Raw genomic sequence first — 27899 nt, 5'->3', positions numbered from 1 at the left:
CTTCAGATTTTCTTCATTTGTACAGATAGGATAAAAAGCAATATGTTTAAACAATATACGGAAAATTGTTTTTTCCCTTTTGTCCTCATCTTGTTTTCACTATCTTAATCAGAACCACTGTTAATTTTGCAAGATATATAGTTAATGTAATGAATGTTTTTTGTTAATGTTAATTATATAATGTTGTTTTTTTCCTTGATTAAGAGTAAGGCTGTGCTTAAACAGATTTGCTGTTTATCAAATCAACAGATTAGTCTCCAGCATGTGAAACAACATGCATCAAAATGATTTTCAGATTAATTATAAGGCAGATTTTTTTCCACAGTGTTCTCTAACGTAAGTGTAAGTGAGGAACATTATATCGCATGAATTTCTGTTGGGATAAATTGATGTTATTGATCTGTAAGCCTGGCAAAAGAAACATGTATTAGAAAGTATTGCAACATCGTGTGATATAGTAAAACATGTTAAATGCCAAATAATTATTGGCACATACAAAAGAACTTTCACCTTGTCCCTCCTAAGCTTTGTTATGAAATAAGCTCCTCTTCCCTCGATAAATTACTGAATAAATAAAGAAACTGGTCGTTAATAACATTCAAACATAAAAAAAGTATAAAGTTTGACACAAATTATTGAATGAAATGTATGTTAGTTAATTTATATGTAGAAACTAGACTCAATAAATAGCTAAATATAGAAGATATGATTCTTACCCATTGCACCTGAATTCATAGAACAGGAGACTAGGGGGGAAAAAAATAAAAAGGGTTAAAACTGAGCTTTTGTTTGCCTTAACCTTCCTAATAGTGACATTGTACAAGATTTCCGAGAATTCTGAATAAATGATGCAATAACTGAACACAATTTGAATTGACTTCTGATTTCAAATTATAAGATCACATTACCTGAATACATTTTCATTGGACAAAATGTGACCATTGATCCATCTATGGAAACTGGAGAGACGATGACAGTGTAAATGTCCCCGCAGTAAATCTCATTTATGTCACAGTAAGTGTACCCAGACATTGGGGAGCAGGTGAAGTTTCCATTGTCGCTGGTAATATTTACGATGTAGTTCACAGAACCAGCAGTGGCATGCCAGTAAACTCTTAACGCACTGCTGCCTAACCTGTAAAGTTTAACTGCAGATGGACAGCAACCACCTAATATAAATTAAAAATGAAAGTACATTAAGTATATTGACCGTATAAATAATTAACAATACATAACTGTTCCTTACATTTGACATTAAGTTAGCTGGTTTTATGATCATATTAAAACGAAGGATCCAAAAATCTACTAAACTGAAGTAGAACCGGGTGAATTAACTGGAATCAATTGGACACATTCATAGATTGCTTCAAGGTTAATTATCATAAATCATTAAAGTTAATATGCTTACTTTACGACCATTGACCCAAAATTTTAAATCTGTAAAAGATTTTGAAAATGAATTATCTCTGGCCTTATGATACAGTGCAAACTTCTCCACGCTAACCTGATTTGCCCATCTACCCAATGTCCATTGAATAAATAATAAATATTGCTGAAAAAAGAGACAAGTCAAAGTTTTTCATCTTGCACTCATCATGACACTGCAAGAATACAAATACAAGGGGAAAACAACAATTTATACTATGTGAGAAGACTATGGACAGAATCATCCCAGATTTTCACTAAGTGTGGTAGTGGGCGTGAAAAAAGTTGTTTTACCCACCAGCCACAATAGCGTGTTTTCACGCCATATTGTCCCCTTCCCACCTCATAAATTATGCAGTCACGGGATCACTGGTGGCAGGTCTCTGATTGGCCAGCCGTTAACTCGCCTCTTCCTCATGCCGGGCGCAATATTTAAAATGTAGCCGCGCGCACACTTCTCATTGCTCGCAGCCCAGGACTGCTCCACTGTAAACATGGCCCCAAAACCAAGGAAGATTGCAGTCCCCCAATTTAATGATGCATCCCAGGGTTACCTTCTGGACACTGTGGAGGGCCACCGTGAAGTCCTCTACCCCCACTCTGGCCGCAGAAGGCCCATCAGTTTCACCACTCCGGCTTGGGGGGCGGTGACAGTGGTGGTCAGTGCCAATGCTGCACGAAAGAGGTTGGCCATCCAGTGCAGAAAACTGATGAATGACCTCTTCCGTGCCGCCAGGGTAAGTCAACCATCTCATCAATCTCAACTCATTCACTCACAAGCCCATCACACATTCACTGGCATCTCACTCACTTCCATCTCAAGGGATATCACCACTCACTCTCTCACATACGCTCTCACATCTCCATCTAGCCTCATCTCCTCTGGAGACCGCCTCCTCATCATGTCCATGGCTCCAATTAGCACACAGGCATGCCTGGTATCCTTCTCATTTGGCCTAGCATGCACCTTGCTCATAATCTCGCCATCAGCCTTTATGCTGGGCAAGATCACGCACAATCACCGGGAGAGGTCCCAGAGCGGGAGGTGAAGTGCCTCATTCCATTTGAGAATCGAGATTTGGAGCTGGTCAGGGAGGATGTCAACCATTCCTGCGGCGATGGTGAGGTTGGCGGCAAGCACCCATATGAGGATCCATCAACACATCATCCCTCTCTCAACGCTACTCTGAGTCCACCATTTTGTGCCAAGCACTAAAAATCTCCACTTTCTCACCTAGTGACATCTGACACATTCCCCTCAGGCAACCGTGACCCAGACCCCAGCACCGAGAGCGCCTTAAATGAGGACCCTGCAGGTAGCACCATTGAAGGCCCATCACAGCACTCACCCAACACCCACCACCAGAGCCATGACACACGCCTCGGTGGGACCTAGATGAAGAGTAGCCTCAGGATCATAACCTGGTGAGAAGGCCACACAATCTGTTCCACAGCAGGCAGAGGCAGGGACATCCGTGGTTCCCAACACTTGGAGGACTGCTGGAGGCAAGGAATCTGCTGAGTCCAAGCCAGATGATAAGCCATGGACTTGGTCCTCGATCAGTTAGTGGAGCTGCAAAGGCAATCTTAGGAATATCAGGGTGTCTGGTGCACTCCACAGATTGCAATGGGCTGATAGAGGAGTCTGTCTGCCTTCAATCCCAGGTGTTAGCGCCAACATGCCAATGCATTGAGGTCAACACTGGCAGGATGGCAGCTGCCATGTAAGCCTTTGTCCAGAACATGGGTCCTGCACTGCTGCACGGGCTGAACTCCATCGCTGACGCCTCCAACAATGTGTATGCGAGATGGGTGAGGGGCAGTTCGACCTCACTCCAATTTCCCCTTCTCCTCAAGGAGTCAGCCAGGGGCCTTCGGGCATGCAAAGGGAGGAGGACCAGCAGCTCAACACCCTGATGCCATCCACCTGGGTCACTCCGGGGATGTCCGGCTGATCCAAATCCCCTCTTCCTGTGATCCTATCATCTGCAGCTCCACAAGCCAAGGAGGGTGCACCTGGCCCATGGCAGGACACCTAAAGCAGGCCGGGGTCCTCCAGGTCTCAGCCCTCCAGAGGACACCACACATGGTCATCACAGACTGGGCGTCGCAGTCAGCAGGCTGCCTCCAACTCCTCTGGGGATGTCAGGGGAGCACCAAGACGTAGCAGCAGGAAGGCTAAGAAGATGTAACTTTTTTGAGTCAAAACAATTCAACTAAATTAATGAAATCAGGGACAAAGTGAAAGCAGCCGCTTAAAGGGAAACTGCAAAACATGACAAAATGCAAAGGAAACTTACGAACATCAAATCAAAATATGATTAAAGGGGTCTATAAAGCACCCCAGTCCCCACAGAGCCCACCGAGAATGGAAGGCCTCGACAGTGCCGGTGGACACCGCGTGCTCCCTCTCCAGGGACACCCGGCTGCGGAAGAGGCACAAACAATCGGGCAGGACGACTCCCTCAATCGTCCGCTGCATGGACCTGTTAATGGCTAACTTGGCCAGGCCCAGGAGCAGGTTCACGTGGAGGTCCTCCTCCTTCCCGGCACCCCCCCACCTCCGCACCAAGTGCCCGTAGATCAGGAGCGTGGGACTGAAGTGCAAACAAAACAGTAATAAAAGCTCTTTCAAGAAACTAAAAAGGGGGTGCAGCCTTCAACAATTAACACATGATCCACAAGGCAGCAAAAGATGCAGGTATCTTGGGAGTCCGTGAACTGACACAACTTATAGTTATACAGGACTGCTGTGTGCAACACCCTCCACCCCAGATCCCCGATGGAAAGTGGGAGCATACCTCCATAAAGGGCCCCCCCAATTGGGACCTCCGCTGCCAGACAGCAACAAGGCACGCCAGGGCGAGTCTGGGCGGTGGGCGAGGTCGTGCAGCAGCAGCCCATACCGGGAACCCCTCCGCGCCACGCTAAAGGACACGAGGGCATTTCCACGAGGCAACTCAGGTTGCAGGGCCCCAGCTCCTGAGGGAGGATTCGGAGCTTGGGGACAATGTGGAATTCCGTCCGAACAGGGGTACGCTCAGACAGAAGACCACCGCACACCTGGGCCACCCCGAGACCCAGTATGACGTCGACGCTGAGCACTACCGTCCTTAAAAGATTTAGCTGCACAGCCTGGAGGTAGGTGTTAGTCACTTGTACATACTGTTCACTATTGTCAATAAACTCCCAAGTTTGTCTCCTTGTCTATGGCTCCTTGTTCTGATGAACAGTGTTCGTTTCACTCAGATGTGAAACCTTGGTTCCTGTACAAGATAAGGGCAGGTGTCTGAGTCCAGGGCCTCTTCCCTGTGCAGTATGTAACCTTCAGACCAAAGTGATGGTCTGACTTCACACTCACTTGCCACATCAGTGATTCCTGCACCTCTATGGTGCTGGCCATTGCTGCCAGAATGTCGTGAGCAGGCATCAAAGAGTTTCATCATTCGCTCTGTATGCTCCATCTCTTCAACATCTGTGACCAGTGACGCTGTGCTCCTGAAGGGCTCAGGTGCTGAAGGCAGACAAAGGATCAGGCGCGTTTAATGTTTCACGGCTGCGTCTCTATGATATGACCCTGATCACAGAGCACAAGCAAGCTGCCCTCAGCCAGACAGGAGTCAGACATCCTCAGAGGCTACATGAAGATCTATGGAGTGTCCTCACTGCATGTCCTCATCATCCTTCTGGAATCCAGCGACTATTAGGGCCTCCACTGTGTCTCCATGACATGAGCCTAAGCACTGAGGGTATGTGCGCTGCCATCAACCTCCCTCGTCTGGCCAGTGCGATGGCTCCCTCGCCAGCAACCTCATCTTCGAGCACCTCATCACCGTCATCCACTTCGATGTCCTCCTCATCGGAGGAGAGGTGCAGCTCTTCCATCTCCCCCTCAAACATGTCTTCCTCTTGTCACAGCAAACTATGATGATGCGTGGCACCCTCAGTGGATGGTATTGCTGTCATCCCCCAGACCTGCCGAGGCACCGGAACCTCATTTTCAAAATGCCTATTGTTTGCTTCATCAAAATCCGGGTCGTGGCACGAGCCCCGTTAAACAGTCGCTCTGCTGCAGTCCGAGGTTGTTGCGTGGGTGTCCTCTGTGGGTAGTCCTTGTCGACTAGAAGCTAACCCTGCAGCCTCTGTGGGCCCTGGAAGATGTCAGGGATCTGAGGCCTGCTAAGGATGTAGGTGTCATGGACAATCCCTGGGAATCGTGCGCAGACCTGCAGGATGCACCTGTGGTGGTCGCACACCAGCTGAACATTCAATGAGTGGAAGCCCTTGTGGCTGATAGAACTGATTGCTTGTTGCCACGGAGGTCTAAGCACCACGTGAGTGCAGTCGATGACAGACTGCACCGGTGGAAAACCAGAGATCTGCGCAAATCCCAACGCTGTTGCTCCTGGCTTTCCTGATTCCGGGTGAAATGCACAAAGCTGTGTGCCTTTGCAAGTATGGCTTCTGTGATCTCCTGGATACACTTGTGGGCAGAGGTTTGCGGGTTCCCTGTGAAGACCTGAACGGAGCCATTGGTGTAAAAATTGAGCACCGTGGTCACTTTCACAGCCACTGGCAGTGGATGCCCTCCATGTCCCCGTGGCACCAGATCCTGCAGCAGGTGGCATAAGTGACCAACCAGTCCCCTAGACATGAGCAGTCTTTGGTGATACTGGTTCTCAGTCATTTGTAGAAATGACAAGCGCTGCCTATAGACCCTGAGCCTAGCCAAGCTACGAGCGATGGCTTTTCACCTATGCAAGCGCAGCTGGCCCTGCTGCTCCTTCACCTTGAGGGAGGTGCTCCTCCCTTTGCTGAGCCAGGCACCTCTGTCGCACTCTTCTGCTTCTTCTCTGCTCCCTGTAAGCCACGAGCATACCGCTAAATCACCAGGCTCCATGATCCTGATGTTCTCTTGCTGCGGGACCAAAGAGAGAGACATGTGTGTTAGCATAGGTGTCCTAAGAACCTCTCTTGGTACTTGTGAAGGGGCCTTTTCAAGCATGCTGGAGAGTGCTGGCCACCGCTTGGATGGCCAGTGTGTGGTGCGCTCTTTGGCTGTCCGAAACCCCACCCACCTCCGCTCCAATCCGCTTGACCGATTGGCGGCAGCTTTGCCTATTGAACTGCACGCTGTGCTCTCAGCTCAGGCGCAGGAATTCTCCTAAACCGCACTGCAAGGCTGCGCCGTTACCGTGACGCATGAGGAATACTGGTCCAAACCTTAATAAAGAAATTGCAAGGGGCTGTGAGCACCTCCACCATTGACTGCGCCATGGCCGCTTTTCGCAAGGGGATTGTACAGCTTGCCCAGTCGGGTCGATTGTTCTGCTGCCCCCTGAAATGCACATCAATTTGCAGTCTGTGCCCAAGTGATGAAGAGCTCTGGAGAATTTGGTGGCACTTTAATGCTTTCGCATTGCTTGAGTGGGCAGAAAAGTTTCGGAGGCCCCGATTCCAAGCCTGTCAATAGAGCTGCTGATGAACAGTCACAGCTGTGGAAGGATGCTCACTTTTGACAAGCTTTTCCAAGTGCAGGGCCGCTCCCCTCACCCACCCCTCCCCCACCCCCCCTCCCCCAACATGTGCTTGAGTATTTCCTTCAGTCTGTGCTACCTTCCCCCCACCGGTCCCCTGTCCCTGGCCTGTCCTGCATTACAGCCCTTACCTCGGAACCGCACTGAAAAGCCAGCCGGGATAAAGCAACTTGCCTGTGCACTCCCTGAATTGCAGCGCCTCTTCCTTGATGTCCTACGGGTGATGCTCGCGAGCGCCGTGCAAGGTTGTCGGTACTCACCTCCGAGTTCCCCTCGAAGTTCAGGTGGCCAGGTGTTTTAAAGGCAGTTTTGAAGCAGGCCATTCTGTCATCATGCCAAAGTGGGCAGTAAATTTGCTGTTGGTAGGGGGGATGATTCCAGTGAGCAGGGCTTATAATGAGATGCTAAGGTATTGAAATTAGGCTCCTGACGTATAGCAGCGGGAAACTCGGCCCACCATTGACGGGTGGAGTGGATGAACGCAAATCGGTTTCACGATGGCGTTAAAGGTATTTTGGCCTTTTCACCATATAGTTTCCCCCCCGTCCCCTTCCTCCCTTCCACCATGATGCCCGCCAATGGGACCAGACAATTCCGCCCTATATGTCCAAACACCAAGGGCTAGGGGAACCCGGGCTCGGTGTATTAAATGGAGTTTTCATCATCCATGCTGAGCATCCAGAGCTTAGGACCTGACAGACCAGCTTAAAAAGTCTTCTGATACAGTATAAACTGTTGTTTTCCCCTTATATTGGTACTCTCCGTCCTGATGAGTGCAAGATGAAAAGTTTTGACATGTCCCTTTTCTCAGCAATACTCAAGTACTGTACTACCAAATGACTAAATAAGAAATAATATTTGCAGTGCCTTTTCACATTGCAACCTGTTAAAGCACTTCATAAGAAGAACACTCTTAGAATGCAGTGACTGCTGTTAAGAAGACAAATGTTATCACCAGGGAGGGACTGTCAATTCTGAATCTTTAAAAATCCCCTTAAAATAAATCATGTGGTTGCGTGTCCATTTTTAATCAATTGGCTAAATAACTTAAGATGTAGAATAATTAAACTGTAAGATGGCAATCGGTGAATCAGTAACTACAGATCAAATCTTCCACTATCACCCACTTTGCGCTACTGCTGGAAAACAATTTCATGCCCACGACTGTGCAAGACTTGCTGTACCTACATACTAACTTTTTGTGATTAAAAACCAGGAACCCAGATCTCTCTGCACCACCAAGTTCTGCAATCTCTCCCCATTTAAATAGTATCCTGCTTTTCTATTCTTCCTGCCAAAGTGGACAAGTACATATTTTTCCACATTATTCTCCATCTGCCAAAATTTTGCCCATTCACTTAACCTACCTATACCCCTTTGTAGACGTTTTATCTTCCTTTAACTACTCAATTTCCTGCCTATCTTGGTGTCACCATCAAATTTAGCTACCACACATTTGGGCCCTTCATCCAAGTCATTGATATAGATTATAAAGAGTTGAGGCCCTAGCACCAATCTCTGTGGCATTCAACCATTTACAGCTTGCCAACCTGAAAAAGTCTCAATTACCCCTACTCTCTGCTTCCAGTTAGCTAAACAATCCTATACCCATGCTAATATGTTACCCCCGTACCATGAACTCTTATTTTATGTAATAACCTTTGATTTGGCACCTTAGCAAAAGCCTTTGGGAAACCCAAGTACACCACCTCCACAAGTTTCCCTTTATCCACCTTGCTTGCTACTTTAATAAATTGGTTAAACATGATTTCCCTTTCACAAAACCATGTTGACTCTTCCTGATCCCATTATGATTTTCTAAGTATCCTGATATAACCTCTTTAATAATGGATTCTAACAATTTCCCTATGTCATATGTTAGGCTAACTGGCCTATAGTTTCTTGCTTTCTGTCTCCCTCCGTTCATGAATAAAGTTGTTACATTTACTATTTTCCAATTTGCTGGGACCCTTTCAGAATCTAAGGAATTTTGGAAGATTATAACCTCTGCAGCCACCTCTTTTAATGCCCTAGGATGCAGGCTATCAGGTCCTGGGGACTTTTCAGCCTTTAGGTCTAAACATTTTCCCAGTACTTTTTCCCTGGTGATGGTAAGTTCCTTCCTCCCTTTCACTTCTTGATTTTCTCAAGTATCTTTGGGACATTTTCTAAGTCTTCTACAGTGAAGACAGACACAAAATACTTGTTCAACGCTGCCACCATTTCTGTATTTTCCAATATTAATTCCCCTGACTCACTCTTTGGAGGACCAACTATCACTTTAATTACTCTTTTCCTACAAATTCTTGTAGAAACTCTTACTATCTGTTTTTATATTTATAGCTAGCCTCCTCTCATAATCCTTTTACCCCTCTTTATTATTCTTTTAGTCATTTTTTACTGGTTCTTAAAATCTGTCCAATCTTCTGGCCTAACATTAATCTTTGCCAATTCGTACTATGTTTCTTTCAACTTGATACTATCCTTAACTTTCTTATTTAGCCATGGATGTTGCATCCTTCTCAAATAGTCTTTCCTTCTCGCTGGGATAAATCTTTGCTGAGAGTTATTAAGTATCTCCTTAAAAGTCTGCCACTACATCTCTACTGTCCTACCTTTTAACCTAGTTTCCCAGTTCACTTTAGCCAGGTCTGCCTTCATACCCTTATAAGTACCTTTATTTAGATTTAAAATACTAGTCTTAGACCCACACTTCTCACCTTCAAACCGAACTTGAAATTCTATCACGTTATGATCGCTATCACCTAAAGGCTCTCTTACTATGAGGTTATTGATTAATCCTGTCTTATTGCACACTACCATTACCAAATAGCCTGTCCCTGGTTAGTGCTAGAATGTACAGCTCTAAGAAATTGTCCTGGACATACTTTCTGATCTCATTTTCCAGGCTATCTTTACAAAGTTGATTCGTCTAATATATATGTAAATTAAAGTCACCTATGATTATTGCAGTATCTATCTTACATGCCTCATTTATTCCTTCCTGTATACTCTAACCTACAGTGTAACTACTATTAGGAGGCCTATAAACTACTCTCACAAGTGACCCCTTACCTTTTCCATGTATTATCTCTACCCAAACTGATTCTACATCTTGCTTTTTTGAGCTTAAGGTCATCTCTCACAACTATACTAATGACAACCTTAATTAACAGGGATATCCCACCACCTTTTCCTAACTTAATGTCTTTTCAAAACATCAACTACCCTTCAATGCTCAGGTTCCAGCCTTGGTCACCTTTCAGCCATGTCTCTGTAATAGCTATCAGGTCATACATGTCTATTTCTAAATGAAATTCAATTCAAATTCATAAGAAAATGAATTTGTAACAGCATTTTGTTACAAATGCTGTGCGCTTTCAAATACAATGCCTTTAGCTCTGTCTTTTTACCAATTTAACAATCTCTGGCCTTATCTGCTGATGCAATATTAGGTTTGTATGCTCTGTCACTTCCTGTCTTACTCTGGCTATCATTACCCAAATTGCTACCCTGCTCTATTACCTTGGTTGTTTCCCTTTAATTTAGCACATTTCCTTCACCACATCTTCCTTCTCACTATTTACTTTAAAGCCCTCTCTACCACCTTAATTATATGATTCACCAGAACACTGGTCCCAGCACAGTTCAGGTGAAGACTGTCCCAACAGTACAGCTTCCACTTTCACCAGTACTGATGCCAATGCCCCATGAATCAAAACCCAGTTCTCCCACACCAGTCTTTGAGCCATTCATTCATCTCACTAATCGTATTTAACCTATACCAATTTGCTTGTGGCTCAAGTAATAATTCAGGGATTATTACCTTTGAGCTTCTGCTTTTTAATTTAGCCCCCTAGCTATTCATAAACCCGAAGCAAACCCCTTTATTAGTACTATCAATATCATTGCTACCTACGTGGGCAATGACTACTGGATCCTTCCCCTCCCACTGCAAGTTCCTCTCCAGCTCTGGGCTGCTCCCCAAAACCATGGCACCGGGCAGACAAGACAGCCTCTGGACTTTTGCCCTTGGCTGCAGAGACCAGCATCTATCCCCCTACTATACTGTCCCCTATTACCACAACATTCCTATTTACTCCCCCCACCCCCCTCACTTGAATGGTGTTCTGTACTACGGTGCCATGGTCAGTTCCCCCATGCACCTTTCTGCATCCATTCTCATCCATAGAGACTGCAAGAATCTCGAACCTGTCAGACAATTGCAAAAGCTGAGGTTCCTCCACTTCTACCTTCTCGATCCCCATACCCGCCTCACCTGCAGTCACAGCTTCCTGTCCCAGACCACTGACCGAATCAGACGACCCTATCCTAAGCGGTGTGACTGCCTTTTGGAACAAAGTGTCCAGGTAGCTTTCCCTGCTCTGATGCATCACAGTGTCCATAGTTCAGCCTCCAACTCATTGGCCTTGAGCCACAGATACTTACTGCTGTATGATTTCCTTGGATCACACTAGTGTCGACCAGATCCCACATACTTCAGCCACAACACATCACCTGCCCTACCATCTCTGTGTAAATTAAGTTATTTTTCTTAATGAATTTGTCATTAACTAATTATCCTACTCCTAATGAGCTTTACTACTAAAAAACATCACAATTACTAATAAATTACCCAAGTTTCAGAATGTAAATGAGAAAAGTACTCACCAATCATCATTTATCTGTTTCCCTGTGACATTACACTTTGATTTTCTCGGAAAGTGATCAGTGCTCTGTGCAGCCACAAACTAGCCTCTGTCACGCTCTCCCTCTTGTGCATTTTTATGGTGTCTCATTGCTCTCTCTCCTCTCTTGCTGTTTTATGGTATCTCGCTGCTCTCTCCTCTCACAGTTTTGTGATGTCTCACTGCTCTCTCTCCTCTCGTGCTGTTTCACAGTGTCTAACTGCTCTCCCTCCCTTCATGCTGTTTTATGGTCTCTCCCATCATAGGAGTCCAATATCCATTTTCATTGGGCCCATCACCTTACTTCAGGTGCCACTCTGGCTGCCCAGCAGTAGACCCAGATGATCAGTACTGTGGACAAAGTGGCAGTAGTGATGGGGCTATAGGTCAGTGCCACCACTTTTGGGATGCAACTGTTCAATTTTTGCCAGCTGTCATGGAAAATTCAGCTCATGATATCGGAGTTAGAACTGCAATAAAAATAACTACAAGTGGAGCACCTCATGGTCAATCTCAATGAACCCATCTGGTCACACATGATGTTAAGTTTCACTGCTTCATAAATTCATCCCATAAACGAATTTTAAAAATGATATATATTCATATGAGGAATTATGTTTGATAATAACAGAATAATGTAAGTTTTATAAATGGAACCTTTCTGTTCTTTACTTACTCGATGAGTATCCTTGGTAGTTGCACATTGACATCAGCCCCGTTTCACTAATGGCACTTAAAGACACTGTATAGTTGGTGCTGCAAGTTATACATCCAAGGAGGCAATGGGTTTCTCCAGTGTGGCATTTAGCTTGCCCTTTAGATGATTCCAAGAGTGTAGTATATGACTGTGCTCCAATTGCAGCAGTCCAGCTAACATTGGTCATTGACTGTGTAATCTGTGTGACTGAGAAGCTATTTGGGCAGCAAGGTGCTTGGGAGAAAAACAGAGAGTTTACAGTTAAACAAGTGAATCTTTATCCCTGCAATACAGTATTCACTTGCAAGAAATTCCTTTCCGGTGATCCTTAAAAAATTATGAAATTATGAGGCTATAAGAAAAACACCATGATAAAATTAACAATTAAAATACTGAGAACACTGTTTTTGTCTCTTATATACTTAGACCCAGATTTGCCTATTTTAAATGATCATAAAAATGGAAATGAAAGTAGAAGATTACGGAGACACTTATTAGTGACAAATCACACTCATAATAAAACTTCTAAAGTGTAAATATTTACCCATATAAATAATATTGGGGGAAATGTGCTGCTCAGACTAAAGCAAGTGGACACATTAAAAATTTGAGAAATTATTGGGTGTACTCAGGTTCCCAGTTTATCTGCGCACCCCCCCTCCCCCCACCCCCGTCATAAACTTTTTTCCAACTAATTTGAAAGCAATTTTTCCCTCACACGGGTACCAATTTCCCCCTCTCTCCATCTCTTCCCTCTTGCAGGGGTTGAGACACTTTGCTAAGATATTGTTTCACAGACACCTGTGTCAATCTCTAATATTTCACTTGTGTAGCCATTAATCACGTGAGCTTTAACAGATTATTGAACTTGAGCCTGACAGCATTATGCTGTACAGTCCTGTCCTCATCCAATATCCGTATATTACTTTTTAGGTGGGGCCTATTAGACAGAAAAAAAATACTTGGAGTTATGAAACACTTCTAAAAAACTAAGGATGTCCCAAACCGTTTCCCAAACAATCACTTAAGTCCTTTTGAACTGTTGTATTGTAGGAAATTCAACAACCCATTTCTCTACAGCATGGTCCCACAATAAGATAAATGACAAATTCAATGGTAGTGCATTTTGTTGCGGGATTAATGTTTGGCAGGGCATTGGCAGAACTTCCTGGCTCTTTTTTGGGTAATACCTGAGGTGAGATTTCATGCACAAATCCCAGAGTGGGGCTTGAACTCAAACTTCCTATCAGAGGTAACAATTTTGGTTAATGTTTCTCCATACTAACACAGGATTGCTGAGGGGAACCACAGCCAATTTATTCCTGAGAGCAACTGAGATTAACTCAGAGCAGATCAGGACTATGAGTCCGCGAATTGCCTGGTCTATGTGGTTCAGTAACTGTGTAAATCAAGAGAGGATAGAATATTCAGCAATTATTTTTCACAGTGCCTGAGGCCATTTCAGTGGAACATGTTTCGTACAAAATAAATTTTCTAAACAAATTGTGACGTCTTTACCAGTTTCTACCGGTAGACTGTAGCTGGGTAAACTCTTCCCTTCTGGAGATGTGGCAACTGCACTGACAGAGAACGTAGCTCCACAGGGGAGGTTAGTGATTTCACAGGAATATCCCGAGCTATTGCAGGATCGGACCCCTGCTTTTCCGAAAGCAAACACCTTGTACATGGCATCACGATTATTTTGTTGCCATAATACGTTAATGGTTGATGGATTCACTTTTGTAATATTCAGAATGCTGGGACTGCATGGCCCTGTTGGGGAAATAAAGATATTTCAAACTCTCAGCTATTCAGGTAAATTTCATTCTATATTTTTTTGGCTTCAATAATTATTAATTAAATTAAAAATGTGATAAATTAATATCAGTATATATCCAAGGGCAAAAACCATAATCACTACTAATTCACCACTTGATTTTACGATAACCATATTTTTTTATATTTGTTCCTGGGATGTATGTGTCGCTGGCTATGCCAGCATTTATTGCCCATTCCTAACTGCCCTTGTTCAGAGGGCATTTAAGAGTCAACCACATTGCTGTGGGTCTGGAGTCACATGTAGGCCAGACCAGGTAAGGACAGCAGATTTCCTTCCCTAAAGTGAACCAGGTGGGTGTTTACAACAATCAGCAATGGTTTTGTGGTCACCATCAGACTTTTAATTCCAGGTTTTTTTTACTGAATTCAAATTTCATCATCTGCCATAGTGGGATTTGAACCCAGGTCCCTAGAACATTACCCTGGGTCTGTGGAATACCAGTCCAGTGACAATACCACTATGCATCCCCTATTAGAACGCACAGTGTAAAATAACATGATTGGAGCTAGATTCTATTTGCTACAGCATTTGTCCTTAACAGTTAATTAGTTTAGTAGAGCCCAACTAAATGTTTGATAGGATGAAGTACACACAACCCATTTGTCATTTTACCTGTGGTGATTGACTTTTTCTGACATGAATAGTTGAACCCCCTTATATCACTGTAAGAATATATAGTAATATTGTAGATGGTGTTGCATTTCAATCCAGACAATGTACAGATTGTGGAAGTATCATTACAGAACACCACTGAGCTCACATCTTGGGCTTTGGTTTCATACATCTCGGCTCCACGAGCTGGATTCCATTTCACCTCAATGGTATCACTTGAGACATACAAGTCTTTAACCTGCATTGGACAACAAGGTGCTAGGACACAAAGAATAAACATTTTGAAACAAGTAACAGCAACAACTTTTCCAAAAGTAAAGTAATGTTTACAGGTACAGAGTACCAACTGACAGATAGTGCCTGTATGATTATGTGTTAATGCACAACATTTATAGCGCAGAAACTGGTTATTTGGCTTAACATGTCTATGCCAGTGTTTATGCCCCACACGAGCCTCCTCCCAGCTTACATCATCTCACTCAGCAACATACCCTTTATTCCTGACTCCCTCATGGATTTAACCAGCTTCTGCTAAAGACAAGCCTTATATTGATAATAAAATATTTGATAAGGGTATTAAATCCAAACGAAAGATACATGAGGTAAGAATAGCAAGGGCATCTAAAGATAGTGAAAGAGTAGATGTTAACTGCAGGCATAGAATGGGCAGGCAGCAGGAGGAAAGCCCACCATTCGTATTGGCAGGAGACCTGCTCTGTTTTGAGGGTGAGCTTTCACCATGTCCCCATCAAACTGCAGGCCCTGGACATTGTTTTCTTCCCTGCTCACCAGCTCCAGGCCAGTGTAATGTCACAGCAGCTGACCCAGCTAGGAGGTAAGTTGGTGTGGGGGCAGTGCAAGGTGGCAGCAGCCCACAGTTTCCCTACAGAGCCTGGAAAAGTATGTCTGTTCTTCCTCAAAGAAATAATTCCTTGCTTACATTTTTAGGGCCACTTCCTTTAAATCCTCTGCCCAATGGTTCCTATGAATTATATTGGGGTCCTATGTGCTTCACAGGACTCTAATATTCAGGTGGACACCTGAGTAACCTGGTGAAAGGTGCCAGTAAATAGAACAGCAGAATGGTAATAGGGCAGTAATTGGCGCACATCAATTTCAACTATGCTTTTGCCCTGTTACCACCAGGCCGGCCATATATTAAAATCAGCTCTTACATTTCAATGAACATCCCCCATTAAATACATACAGAATGGAAGTGCCTTTTTTCACTAACAGGATCTCATGTGATTTTACAACATGATGTGTCATTGAGTCACTTTCTTTTGAGTCAACTTAATTGCAATATCTCAGCCCATTAAAAATGGGCCAACAAAGCAACAAAGAAAGTGTCTGCAAAAATATGTGAAGCAATGGATTATAATTATTTGTGTTTTGAATGCTGCTAATATTAAGTTATTAGCTGACATGGTCAAATTGTTTTACCTGTTCAGTTTTAGAAAATGTTGTGTTACAATAATGAGGTTTATAAGATTTTTAAGTTTTGGGACTGCCTTTAATTTAAGGTAAAATGAAGGAAATCTAGTGTCCTGTCCTGAAATCTGTCTGACACAAGCCTGGGTAGTTTGAAGGTTAGATAGAGCCCCAATTTTTTTTACTGGGAAGAAGGTACAAGGTGTTTACACTTGGCCTATGTGCTAAGAGTGGATAGATTGTGAGTCTCCAAAGTCCCAGAAAGATGTTGAGAATGTTGGGTTGTAAGCAGTTGCCCTTTAAACTGTCCATTTACTTCCAAGATAAAAGAGAGTTAGCCTTTCAAGTAATCAACATTTCTTCCTGGATATAAGGCTCATGGGTTTCACATTGCCATGGAGATGGGCTTTGAGACGGGAAGGTCAAAGATATTCCTGAAAACTTACAGACAAGGTTAGTCTGCCAGGATCCAGGAGAGGGAAAACAACTCTAAGCAGCAAGATGCTGCCTATGAAGGAATGTAGGTGGGAGCTCATGCTCTTATTGAAAAGAACAAATTCATGATGAGTTAAAACAAAGGTGGAAGATTCATCTAGCTTGCGCAATAGGAAGAATCTCCAGGGAATAAAACCTCACTGTGAAAGACAGTTCTGAGATTAAAACTGCATAGGCTAAGAAAGGAAAAGAACAGAAATAAACCCCCAGGAAGTAAGAATCACCTTGGACTGGTTCAGGGAGAATTGAATGTAAAGTATATCTGCGAAGTATGTTTTTGGTTGTGCTGAAAGGAAAAGGGGAATGTTCTGTCTTGTGGTTTTAAGTAAAAGTTGCCTACAAAGATAGTGTTTAGTCAAAATGTTTTTAGTATATTGTTACAGTAAAAGTCTTAAAACATGAAACCTTGTCATGCCGTCCTTTCTGCTATTAACTGAAAGTTTGAATTTTTAAAGAAAGTTATTAGTCTCCATGGAGAACTTAACAGTTGGAATGGTAAGATTTGGAGAATTTGATGAAATTATCCTGTTAAAATTAACTGCTAATGTAATACTTGCCTGTTGTATAATTTAAAACATTGCCTGGAGGACTCTGCCCCACTTTGTTGTATGAAAAAACGCTGATAAAGTAAATAAATCCGCATTCTGACTGGAAATAACAGTTTCTTAGTGAAGTGTTGCACATAACTTCTAGGCCATCGTCTCTTTTCACAAAAGTAGTATGGTAATCAGTCAGAGGGGATGCCGCCCAGGACACTGTCAGATTACCAGAGTGGATCTCCTGAATTTTAATATCATTTGGACTGCAAGGTACTACAAAAAAGAAACAAAATTTCAAGTGATTTTAAAAATAAACAAATTGTTTCAATAGGCAAGGAGTGCATAATATAAAAGCAAAATACTGCAGATGTTGGAAATCTGAAACAAAAACAAAAATAGCTGGAAAAACTTAGGTCTGACAGCATCTGTGGAGAGGAATACAGTTAACGTTTCGAGTCCGTATGACTCTTCATTGTACGGACTCGAAATGTTAACTGTGTTCCTCTCCGCAGATTCTGTCAGGCCTGCTGAGATTTGCCAGCTATGTTTGTTTTTGCGGCAAGGAGTGCATACTGTTTTTATACTCTAAGGTGTTGTATTTTCCGTACATGATAATACATTTCATCCTAATAAAGGAAGACATTTTACTGTACCCATTGGGCAGGAACAAATTCTTGCTCCATTGTTACTGAATTCTGATTTGATGGCAGATGAAATGCCCACCAGACACAAGCAGGACCCTCATGCATAAATTCTATTTGGGGTCCTAAGTCAGAGAACCCTGATACTACTTTAACTACGCAGAATTGCTTAATGTGCTTTCCTTGTGGAAGAACTCCTAATACTTCAAGGACACCAACCTTAACTATCATTTTCACTTTGGTTTCCAACAAAAATCACACTTGCCTAATCTCAATAAGATTATTCGTGGAAAGAAGGGAAAACTGCACATGCATTCTCTTCATATACTTGGGGGTAAATTTCTTGCCTTCACTAATTTTGGATTTTTTTAACAAAGGTAAGAGGCAACATTCCTACTTTTTATCCTGTTTAATTTTTTTTTGCTGCATTTGGCTGAGATAGGCGTTTGCACCTCCAGTGTAGGGTGCTTGCTAATGAGTCAACTGGAAAGTACCACTGATGTCAGCTATGGTGATTTGGGAGAGGAGAAAAATTCAGCAAGCTCTTTTTAAACTGAAATATTTTGGTCATTGTTGTGTTCATTTTTGTATATGAAGTGGCATAACAATAGGTGCAATTGGAGGCGAATGTAACGAGGACAAAAGAATCCCTAATTCTGAAAATACAAAAGGATTGAGTACCCAATGATAAGCCTAAGTTTTTATATATCCTAGTAAATGCTCCCAAATCTCCTGAATCATTTTAATGTGACACATCTGCATCCAAGGATCAAGACTCCACTTTCAAGGGGTGACTCTGGCCATCATCCCGATTGCTATCACATTGAGAATGGCAATTGTAATGAAGTGACTACTTTAAGGTGGAGATCTAACTTCATGATAGTTTCAGTGAGTCATTCATCCCCAGGGATTTGTCAGTTCAGCTCCTTCCTATTCTTCATTTGTGGACATGTCCATGGTGGTGATATTCCAGCCCCATTGATGCAGGGGGCCAACTGAGCAGGGGAGAAACAGGGAGCAATGAAATTAAAATAGGTTAAGTTCTTTGCTATATTATTTACTAGCATATGTGAGTTAAATATTTGCTTCCTTATGGCTACAATTTAGAATAGCATAATCAGATAGTTTTATGAATAGCTAATAAAATAAATGCCTAGAAGTTAAAAGTCAAAACACATGGTGGCTCAAAAAGATTGAAAATAAAGAAAAGGATTGAATGTCAGTGGAATCAAAGTTGATTTGTAAATGGCTAGTGGCTTGTTTTTACTTAATTCTGATACTTACCACTTGTAAATTCTGATGGATTTGAGGCATCAGATGCACCTGCTTCATTATAGGCGATTACAGTGACATTGTGCTGTATACCACACTGGATTGGAGAGATGATGCAGGATGTGAATCGTGATGTGCAGTTCTGGACTAGATTCCGAGATTTTCCAATGGGCACAGCAATGTAATATGTTGATCCTTCTGAGGCATTCCATGTAACAACACAACCCAGAGATGTGCTCATTGAAGCACTGGTAAGAAAAGCTCGCACAGATTGTGGAGCATGGGGTCCTAAAATAAAGAAATAATTCAAATTACGCTGCAATTTCTGAAACCCGTAAATAATTTCAGTGAAACATCTTAATGTCTTTTTGACTTCTGTATCTGTTTGCTTGGTATCTATTGTAAAATATTTTTGAATTGCATTCGATTAGCACACATCAAATTCACTAGAGTCTTCAATGCCTATTTAGCATGATTGCTAACAAAAGATGTTAACACAGTGTTGTAGCATTTCCTTGAAAGAATGACTAAACTGTAAGAACTTATTGAGCTTCCACATCCAAAAACAAGTTAAATTGCAAAAAAATCTGTCATTATAAAATTGTCTGCAATTAAAATAAGCTAAATCTTGCATTACAACAACTATTTATATTTATACAATATAGCACCTTTAATGTAATATATGGCTCCAAGGTGATTCACAGAAGGATTTTAATGTAAAATTAAGCACCAGGCCATACAGGCAAAACTAGGGCAGATGGCCAAAAGCTTGGTCAAAGAGATGGGTTTTTAAGGAGGATCATGAAGGAAGAAAGGGAGAAAGAGACTGAGAGCCATGATCTTATTAAATGGTGCAGCAGGCTCGAAGGGCTGAATGGCCTATTCCTGTTCATTGTTTGTATGTTCATATGAGAAGTGTAGGGAGGAAATTCCAGAACGTTAGGGCGTAGGTAGCTGAGACACAATGGCTAGTGGTGGAGCAATTAAAATGCTCAAGAGCAATGCTCAAGAGGCCAGATTAGATGAGTGCAGACATGTCAGAGGAAATGGCATTCTGCTGAAAGGTCAAAGACCTGAAACGTTAACATTATTTTGCTCTCCATAGATACTGCCTGCCCTGCTGAGTATTTCCAAAATTTTCTGCTTCTATGTCAGAGGGTTGTGGGGCTGGAAATAGGACGGGGTGAGGCCAAGGAGGATTTTAAAAGAAGGATGAGAATTTTAAAATTGAGGTGTTGCTTGACTGGGATCCAATGTAGGTTAGCAATCACAGTGGTGGTAGGTACACAGGACCTAGCATGAGTAAGGACATGAGCAGCAAAGTTTTGGATGACCTCAAGTTTACAGAGGGTGGAATATGAGAGGCCAGCCAAGAATACATTGGAATGGTCATATCTAGAGGTAACAAAGACATGAATGAAGATTACAGCAGCAGATCAGCTCAGGCAGGGGCAAAATTGGGCAATGTTCCAGAGGTGGAAATAGGTGGACTTAATGATGGCATGGGTATGTGGTCGGAAGCTTATCTCTGGGTCAAATATGACACCTGGTCTGCAAACAGCCTGGTTTAATCTCAAACAGTAGCCAGGAAGTGGGGTGAAGTTGGTAGCTATGGAACAAATTTGGAATGGGGACCGAAGAAAAAGGCTTCAGTCTTCCCAAATTGAATTGAAGGAAATTTCTGCTCAGCTAGTACTGGATGTCGGATAAGCAGTCTGATAGTTTAACAACAGTGGAGGAGTCAAGAGAGGTGGTGGTGAGGTAGAGTTGAGTTACATCAGCGTACGAGTGAAAACTAACTCTGTGCTTTTAGATGATGTCACCCAGGGGCAGCATGTAGATGAGAAATCGGAACGAGCCAAGAATAGATCCTTGGTCTCTGGACAATCAATTACTGATAAGTTTTTTTTAAAAATAGAATTGTTTGTCTCTTACTTGTTACTTGTTCTTTAATCTTGTCATCTCCAGGTATACCATTGGCATCCAAAGCATGTGCTTTTATTGTGTACCAAGTACCTGGCTCCAGGTCAGTGAATGTTACATTGGTGGACGTTATGGTCTTTTTAATCTTGTTGCCTACAGCGTCAGACCTGATGATAATGAAGCTGTATTTCACTGCTTGGGACACAGGCTCCAAATTGACCATTATCGTCTTGAAATTTGGTGAAAATGAATGGATGACAGGGGCAGCTAAAACTGTAAACAGATAACATTGTTCTTAGATTTGAATTAATAGGCAATACTAATCATTTATCATTATATAATAAAAACCTGGCATTTGATGCAACTGATTAAACACTAACTTTAAAATACTCTTCAGTTAACCAAGAAATTAATTTTAAGCTGTTCTGATGTCTTCATATTTCCATTATTTTGTTCTAAGTATCTGACCCCTCTTCCTTACTATGTATGTTTACAAATAAAGAATCTTTTTTAAAATTAGAATATATTGAACTTATGAGCCACTTGTGTGTACATAATTTGTAATGTTTAAAATGCCTGTTGGAGTTTCAAATTCAAACTAATTTTGTTCCTTTTTTAACAATAAAGGCTCCTTGAAAAAAAATCAACTTCCACTGAAGTGGTTTGGAATTTGACTGTCAAAAGGGCCCCATTTTAACCATGTGTACATGAATGGATTAAAATTGGGCCCTAGTATCAAGTTTAAAAGTTGTTATAAAGAAGACCTCAGCTTCCAAGGTCACCTACAACTTACGTATAGAAATGTATGGGAGAAGCTTGCATATTTCATTTTGACCAGAACCCCTTGAGTTAACCCAGGTTTAGGTACACTTTTTCTCATCCCACCAGACTGAAAGTTCTTTGAATGTACCTGTTCTTGTTTCTACAGGTGGTGATGGTTGACTGTTTCCTCCAGTATTAGAAGATTGTACAGAGATGGTATATAAAGTATACGGCTGCAACCCCGTCAGGGTCCCAGATGAATCATTGACAATGGTTTGAATGATTGAACTGCCAGCTTTTGCTTTCAAGACATAGCCAGCGGCTTTGGGAATGGCTGACCAATTCACAGTAATACTACTGCTCGTCTTTGAATAAGCATTTATGTTTAAAGGGACATCAGGAGCTATGAAACAAAATCACAATTAATTCAATGTCTTCTCCAAATATTTGGCAATATAAATGATAAACATTATTTCAGTTTTAATAATAAGCTTGCCTCAATTTAAGAATAATTTTGCAATAGTTTATTTGTATCATTTTAATATCTACTGACTGTTGTGTTCTGCCAGTGATTATGTCAGCCAGTAACCATTGAACTGCAGCAGGCCTAAGGAAATTGAATGGCTGTTTAGAGTTCACCCAATTTAATGCTGAAACAGCACCTAATATTAGACTGTACTTAATGGGTAATTTTCTGACTTAGTGTTCCTAGCAACAAGTCTCACCCATTGAGATTACTCATTGGAAGTTTGGCTATTCACTGCTCACAATTTTCTGACTAATCTTGCACAATACATCTGATTTCCTGATAAACATTAGAGGAGATGCAATTTAGACCTTTAAATCAGAAACTCAGATAATTCTGATCGTCTAGTTAAACTGGTGTGTCATGAGGTATTTCAATTATGTGTAGAGACTAGAGAAGCTGGGATTGTTCGCCATATTTTTTGTCTTTTTCTTTTGTATTGTTCAGCTCAGAGTAGAGAAGGTTAACCAGAGATTTAATAGAGGTGTTCAAAGTTATGAGGAGTTTTGATAGAATAGATAAGAAACTGCTTCCACTTGTAAGAGAGTCAGTAACTAGAGGACACAAATTTAAGATAATTGGCAAAAGGAACTGGGGGGAGATGAGGAGAATTTTATTTTGTTCATTGACTTCCTATGATCTTGAAAGCATTGCCTGAAAGGATGGTGGAAGCAGATTCATAGGAACTTTCAGCAGGCAATTGGGTTTTTACTTAGAAAGAAAACATTTATAGGACTATGGGAAAGAGCAGGGTAGTTGGACCAATTGGCTGGTTCTTTGAAAGGGCCGACACAAGCATGATGGGCCAAAAGTCTTCCTTCTGTATTGTATGATTCTAGGACACAGTAAACAAGTGGGGATGGGTGGAGGGGAAGATGTTATCTATGTGATACTGTAATGAAATTTTAACTCATTGTTAAATGTTGGCAGAACACCAAGAGGGTTCTTTGACTAATGTCACTTGGATCTTATACATCCACTTGAAGGAAAATGGGGCCTTGCCTTAGCATCTCATCTGACGAAAGCACCACCAACAATGCAGCATTCCCTCAGTACTGCATTGGTGTCAGCCTGAATTGCATGCCAAAGCATCAGGAGTGGGGTTTGATACCATGACTTTATGACTTGAGGACAAGAGAGGTACCAGCTGAGCCAAGGCTTACATCATAAGTGCAATTGGTATGAATAAAACCTTTCAACTGCAAGTTTAAAAATTTCAAAAATTCTATGTTAGTGGTTGCATTAGCCATTTTAAAATAAATAATTTAATGTTTCTCTAAAATTACAGAGAGGGGAATTCAACAAAATCTATTAAGGATTCAATGATCAGTATCTCAGAATAGACTAGAAAATATTATTTGCCATATAAATAGGCAGAGTTTTAATATCTTTGAATTGCATCTGCCTTTCTGTAATGCCAACAAAGTTACTGCCTTGTTTAAAATAATCAGATTAATACCTCTGTTAAATAAGGGAGCAGAGGAACACATTATTGTCTTGTACATAACCATCGCAACATTCCAGACTCAATACCGAACCGATTTCATTGCAAAAATGAAAGGGGGCAGTTAAGATTATGGTCGCGACAAAATAAACGATACTGAAAATATATTGGTGAATCTAATGCTGTCTATTATTAGTTAGACTAGCTTGAGCACATTTAGGTTTTAAATGTCCCGTGTGGCAAGTTGCTGAAACTGATACTAGCGCAGTGAGGAAAACGGGGCATCTGGGATGCGAGTAAACAGGGATCTCCTTAAACAATCAGGTTGAAGGGTTGTGAAATTAACAACACAATTACAGAAAAGCAGGTGAATTCAGCGTCAATTCGGGTACAGAAAGAGAAAGAAGGACTGAATTGTCACGCCGAGGCAGAGGTGCATTTGGAGGAGGCGTGTTGGTAATTTCTCACTATCGGCTGGCATGTTGGTCTGCTGGCATGTTCCTGCCACTGGTTTATTTTCAGGGAGGAGGCTCCTGAGAGATTGTGGATAGCCAATTATGCCAATTAAATGCCACTCTTCACATACATCTGAATTTTCCAGACGGAGATTGGGCCCCCTGATATGGCTGGCACCTATAGATGTAACAACCTCCCTGTGGCGGGCTGGGGTGAGGGAGGTAGAGCTGCATCCTGCAAATCAACCCAACACGGATCCATTGGGCTGTAAGGACCACAGCTGCGGCCACAGGCCACCTTGTGGAAGCATTCCCCTTTGCAATGATGGCCTGGCAGCTGCGACCATGTTATAATTTGGACAATTTACTTAAAGCGCCTTCTTGGATCGCCCACCCACAGCGGCAGCACCCACCTCTCCCACTGGGGCAGCCCAGTTCCTTGTGCTTTTATCCTAGTGCCTCCTATTGGTCCTCCTGGCTGTGGTGCCCAACTGCCATCCTTAATTGGATGGGGATCCCAGAGACACCCTCTTAATTGTCCACCACCTCAAAAGTATCCTTCAGGGTACTATTACCACCATTTCTGGTTCGCAACCTGGAATTCGGTGCATTGTCAGGATAGGGGCTGTGGAATTAAAATTCAGCCCAAAAGGAAGGGAAAAAAAGATGGAATTAAGAAAGAGAAAAAAGGGATAGGAAGTAAAGGCAAAAAGAAATTACATTTGCCAGTTTTTAAAATCTCTAATAACAATTAAAACCTGTTGGAATGAGACTCTGCAGTTCTTACAGTTAATTTTCAATGCCAGAAGGGTTGATCGGCAGTTATCAATGCTTAGCATGTCGTTAAAAGGGCACGTAGACTGGAATGGACAAGATTGGACTTTCTGCGGAGAGTTTAGTTCATAGTTACAGAAACTTCACACAATTCGACCCCTTCCCATGGTGAAACAGACAGAGAAGTTTTCGCGAAGCTAATGGCCGAACAGCGCATACCAGACAGCAACTTCTGGACTTTCACTGTTTGTAACCTCATGTTACCCTCCCATGACACTTCATTGCAATTTGTATAGAAATATTGGCGAGTGCCGGTAGCCTCGCAGTTGCTTTGAGAAGAAATTGACACCCCCAGGAATTAGGAGCTGTGAAATGTAGATTTGCTGAACTCACCTGTTAGTTGTTGTGTTTGAGCTTCGGCCAGGACATTACCGTTCCCGTCCAGAACCTCTACTTTGACATTGTACAGAGTTGCAGGTAACAAGGAGGAGACTGTACCGAGGACAAACCGATTGTTGAAAATAACGAACGCTGGCTGTCCCATAGCTGCATTGGAGGTTGCGGAAAACCTGTAGGAATGTGCTCCCACATACCTGCTCCAGCGGGCTGAAATACTCCTGGATGTCACGGTGTAAATGGTCATTGTGAAATCTTAAAATGAAAAGGGGACAGGTTAATGGTTTTGTTTATATATTGTGCGCGCAAGCTTGTGTATACATATATATATATAATAGTTTATATATGTATATGTAGAAACAGTGTGTGTGTCTGTAATTATCTAGTATATGTACTTATATTGGTTATAACTTTTTTATGACCATATAAGTTCCCGTATCCTTTTCTTCCGTCTTTTTATTCCGTCTTAAGTGTTTATCTTTTTTTTAAAAAAAATGTACCACAAGCAAAGGGATATGTTTCGTTTGCGGCCGCATCGATACGTGGTTTCATGCAATGTAGTCACAACATGTGATCATCCTGTTCAAGCACCAAGTTTATCCTTCGAAGGAAGAATTGCCTTACCCGTGCTTGCCGAGGACATCTGAAAAAAAAAATAACGTTTGAATAAAATAAAAGCACGGGGTTCATTATATGTTAATTTCACTTTTCACTTACATACCAGGGGATGTCTAAACTAGTAACCAAGTGTAAGGGGAGGATCAATGCAAGGCAGGTCAATGAATATTGTTTTCTTTTTTTTTTCTAATAATCAATTTTATTCCTGCAATTTCCCGGATGGATCAGCGACTGTGTAAAACCGTGACAGCAGGAAGGCACAAGTTTTCACCTTGTCACCGGTTTGAGTGCAGGGTATAAATATCACATTTCTGTTTCCCATTTCCTTTTTGAATCTCTCTATTGATTCAGAGCGCAAGGTTGGGAGACGCTGACAGCTTTTGAAAGAACCAGTGTTCTAACGTTCGGCACCGTTTCCTCACTGCTGAACAGGTGCCTCTGTGATACTCGAGTGTTTCAGGCATTCAAGTGCATTAACGTTAATGCATTTATATTTAAAATGTTTAAAGGTATTTAGATATATGTGTGTATATATATATATATAACTATTAATAGCGGAATTAATTAAATTTGATCACATAACTACGAAAGTATTGTCAGAGACTAGCAATTCGACAGTTGGCAAAGTAACTACATCAGTCGAAACTTGAAACGTATCTTTTTGATACGCACTTGTTATAACTCACGTTCGCAATGCAGGCTAACAGCACATAAGTCAATCCTCTGATGGCCATTGTTTGATAGATTTCTCCACCAGCAGACTGTAAGCAGGTTTGGGCAAAGCCGGCGTACGGTTTCACTGAAGATCAACAGATTCGAGATGTCACTTTCTATGGAGCTCACTTACTGCTGGAAATGCCTATAAATCCTGGTCTCAGACACCGCCTCTTTTATTCCACCCTGTCCAATGAGAGATTGCAGGCCCGTGTTTGTACTGTATTCGCAAGCGATTTACCTGATTTCAATCCGACAACCTTCACAGGGACTGGGCACAGCTGGTTTTGTTGGAGTCATATCTGTTTAAGGCCACCTTTTCCTCAAGGCACACTCAAGCCAATTGTCATTCTTGGCAATAAATTTAACGATAAACCATCTGATTGAGCCGCTAACAACCTTTGAGTGCTGAGCTGCACCAAAAAAAATGTCTTCTGAGTCTTCAGTGCCTCACTAGTTAAGGATAGTGTTAGTGCAATAATGTTTCTCTTGCTCTCCTCCACTTCTACTTTGCACACTTTCCTCCTCCACTTTTAGTTGATCTCGCTCCACCCATTTTATTTCTTTCCCTCCTCATTATCACCTCTCTAATTCTGTTCTCCCTTTCTCCACTTCCGTACACCCCCGCTTCCATTTCATCTCTAGTTCTTCACCTTGGATCTCCACCAATTTCATCTCTCTCCCCTTCCTTTCATTATGTTGCTTCTCTCCCCCTTCACTTTTGTTTCTCACCTCCCTCGCTTTCATCTCTAGCTCCATGCTTACTTCCCACATCCCTTTAACCCCCCCCTTACTTCTTTTTGCTTTGCCAATGGTTCCCCTCACCCTCACCACCCCACCTCATCACTTCAGCAGTAGAACTGCACAGCCAGACATGGAAATGATCAGCCTTAATCCATGTGCCTTTGGGTTTGCAATGAATCATACCCCAGCCAGTACAACGTTGAACTTTACGCTGTATCCATATATTATGGTCATACCCATAGTGAACACCCTATGGCTAACAATTGGTACACCTTTGGACTGCTTCCTAACTGCAGTCAAATGGTCCATCCCACTAAAATGGCAGCAGATAAACAACCTCCAGTCTACCGAAATAAAAGCAAAATA

At 42.2% G+C, this 27899-nt stretch overlaps 1 protein-coding gene across 1 annotated transcript; it reads right to left on the bottom strand.

Annotated features, from left to right (window-relative positions):
* On the bottom strand, nt 1–27548 carry LOC121289378 (fibronectin type III domain-containing protein 7-like). The gene is made up of 14 exons (XM_041208756.1): nt 27522–27548; nt 26082–26100; nt 25455–25712; nt 22011–22265; nt 21113–21373; nt 19190–19465; nt 17283–17537; nt 14800–15057; nt 13866–14120; nt 12327–12581; nt 909–1169; nt 717–746; nt 511–564; nt 1–11 (listed from the first exon to the last, which is right to left on the bottom strand). Exons 1-13 carry the CDS (start codon nt 27546–27548, stop codon nt 521–523), a joined length of 2454 nt encoding a protein of 817 aa, XP_041064690.1. The 3' UTR covers nt 1–11; nt 511–520.
* Between the last annotated feature and the right edge of the window lie 351 nt (nt 27549–27899).

The sequence above is a fragment of the Carcharodon carcharias genome, chromosome 16 (genome assembly GCF_017639515.1).
Source record: "Carcharodon carcharias isolate sCarCar2 chromosome 16, sCarCar2.pri, whole genome shotgun sequence".
NCBI classification, from domain to species: domain Eukaryota; kingdom Metazoa; phylum Chordata; class Chondrichthyes; order Lamniformes; family Lamnidae; genus Carcharodon; species Carcharodon carcharias.
The sequence above is the reverse complement of the archived record's forward strand: the minus strand, read 5'-3'. Positions and strand labels throughout refer to the sequence as shown.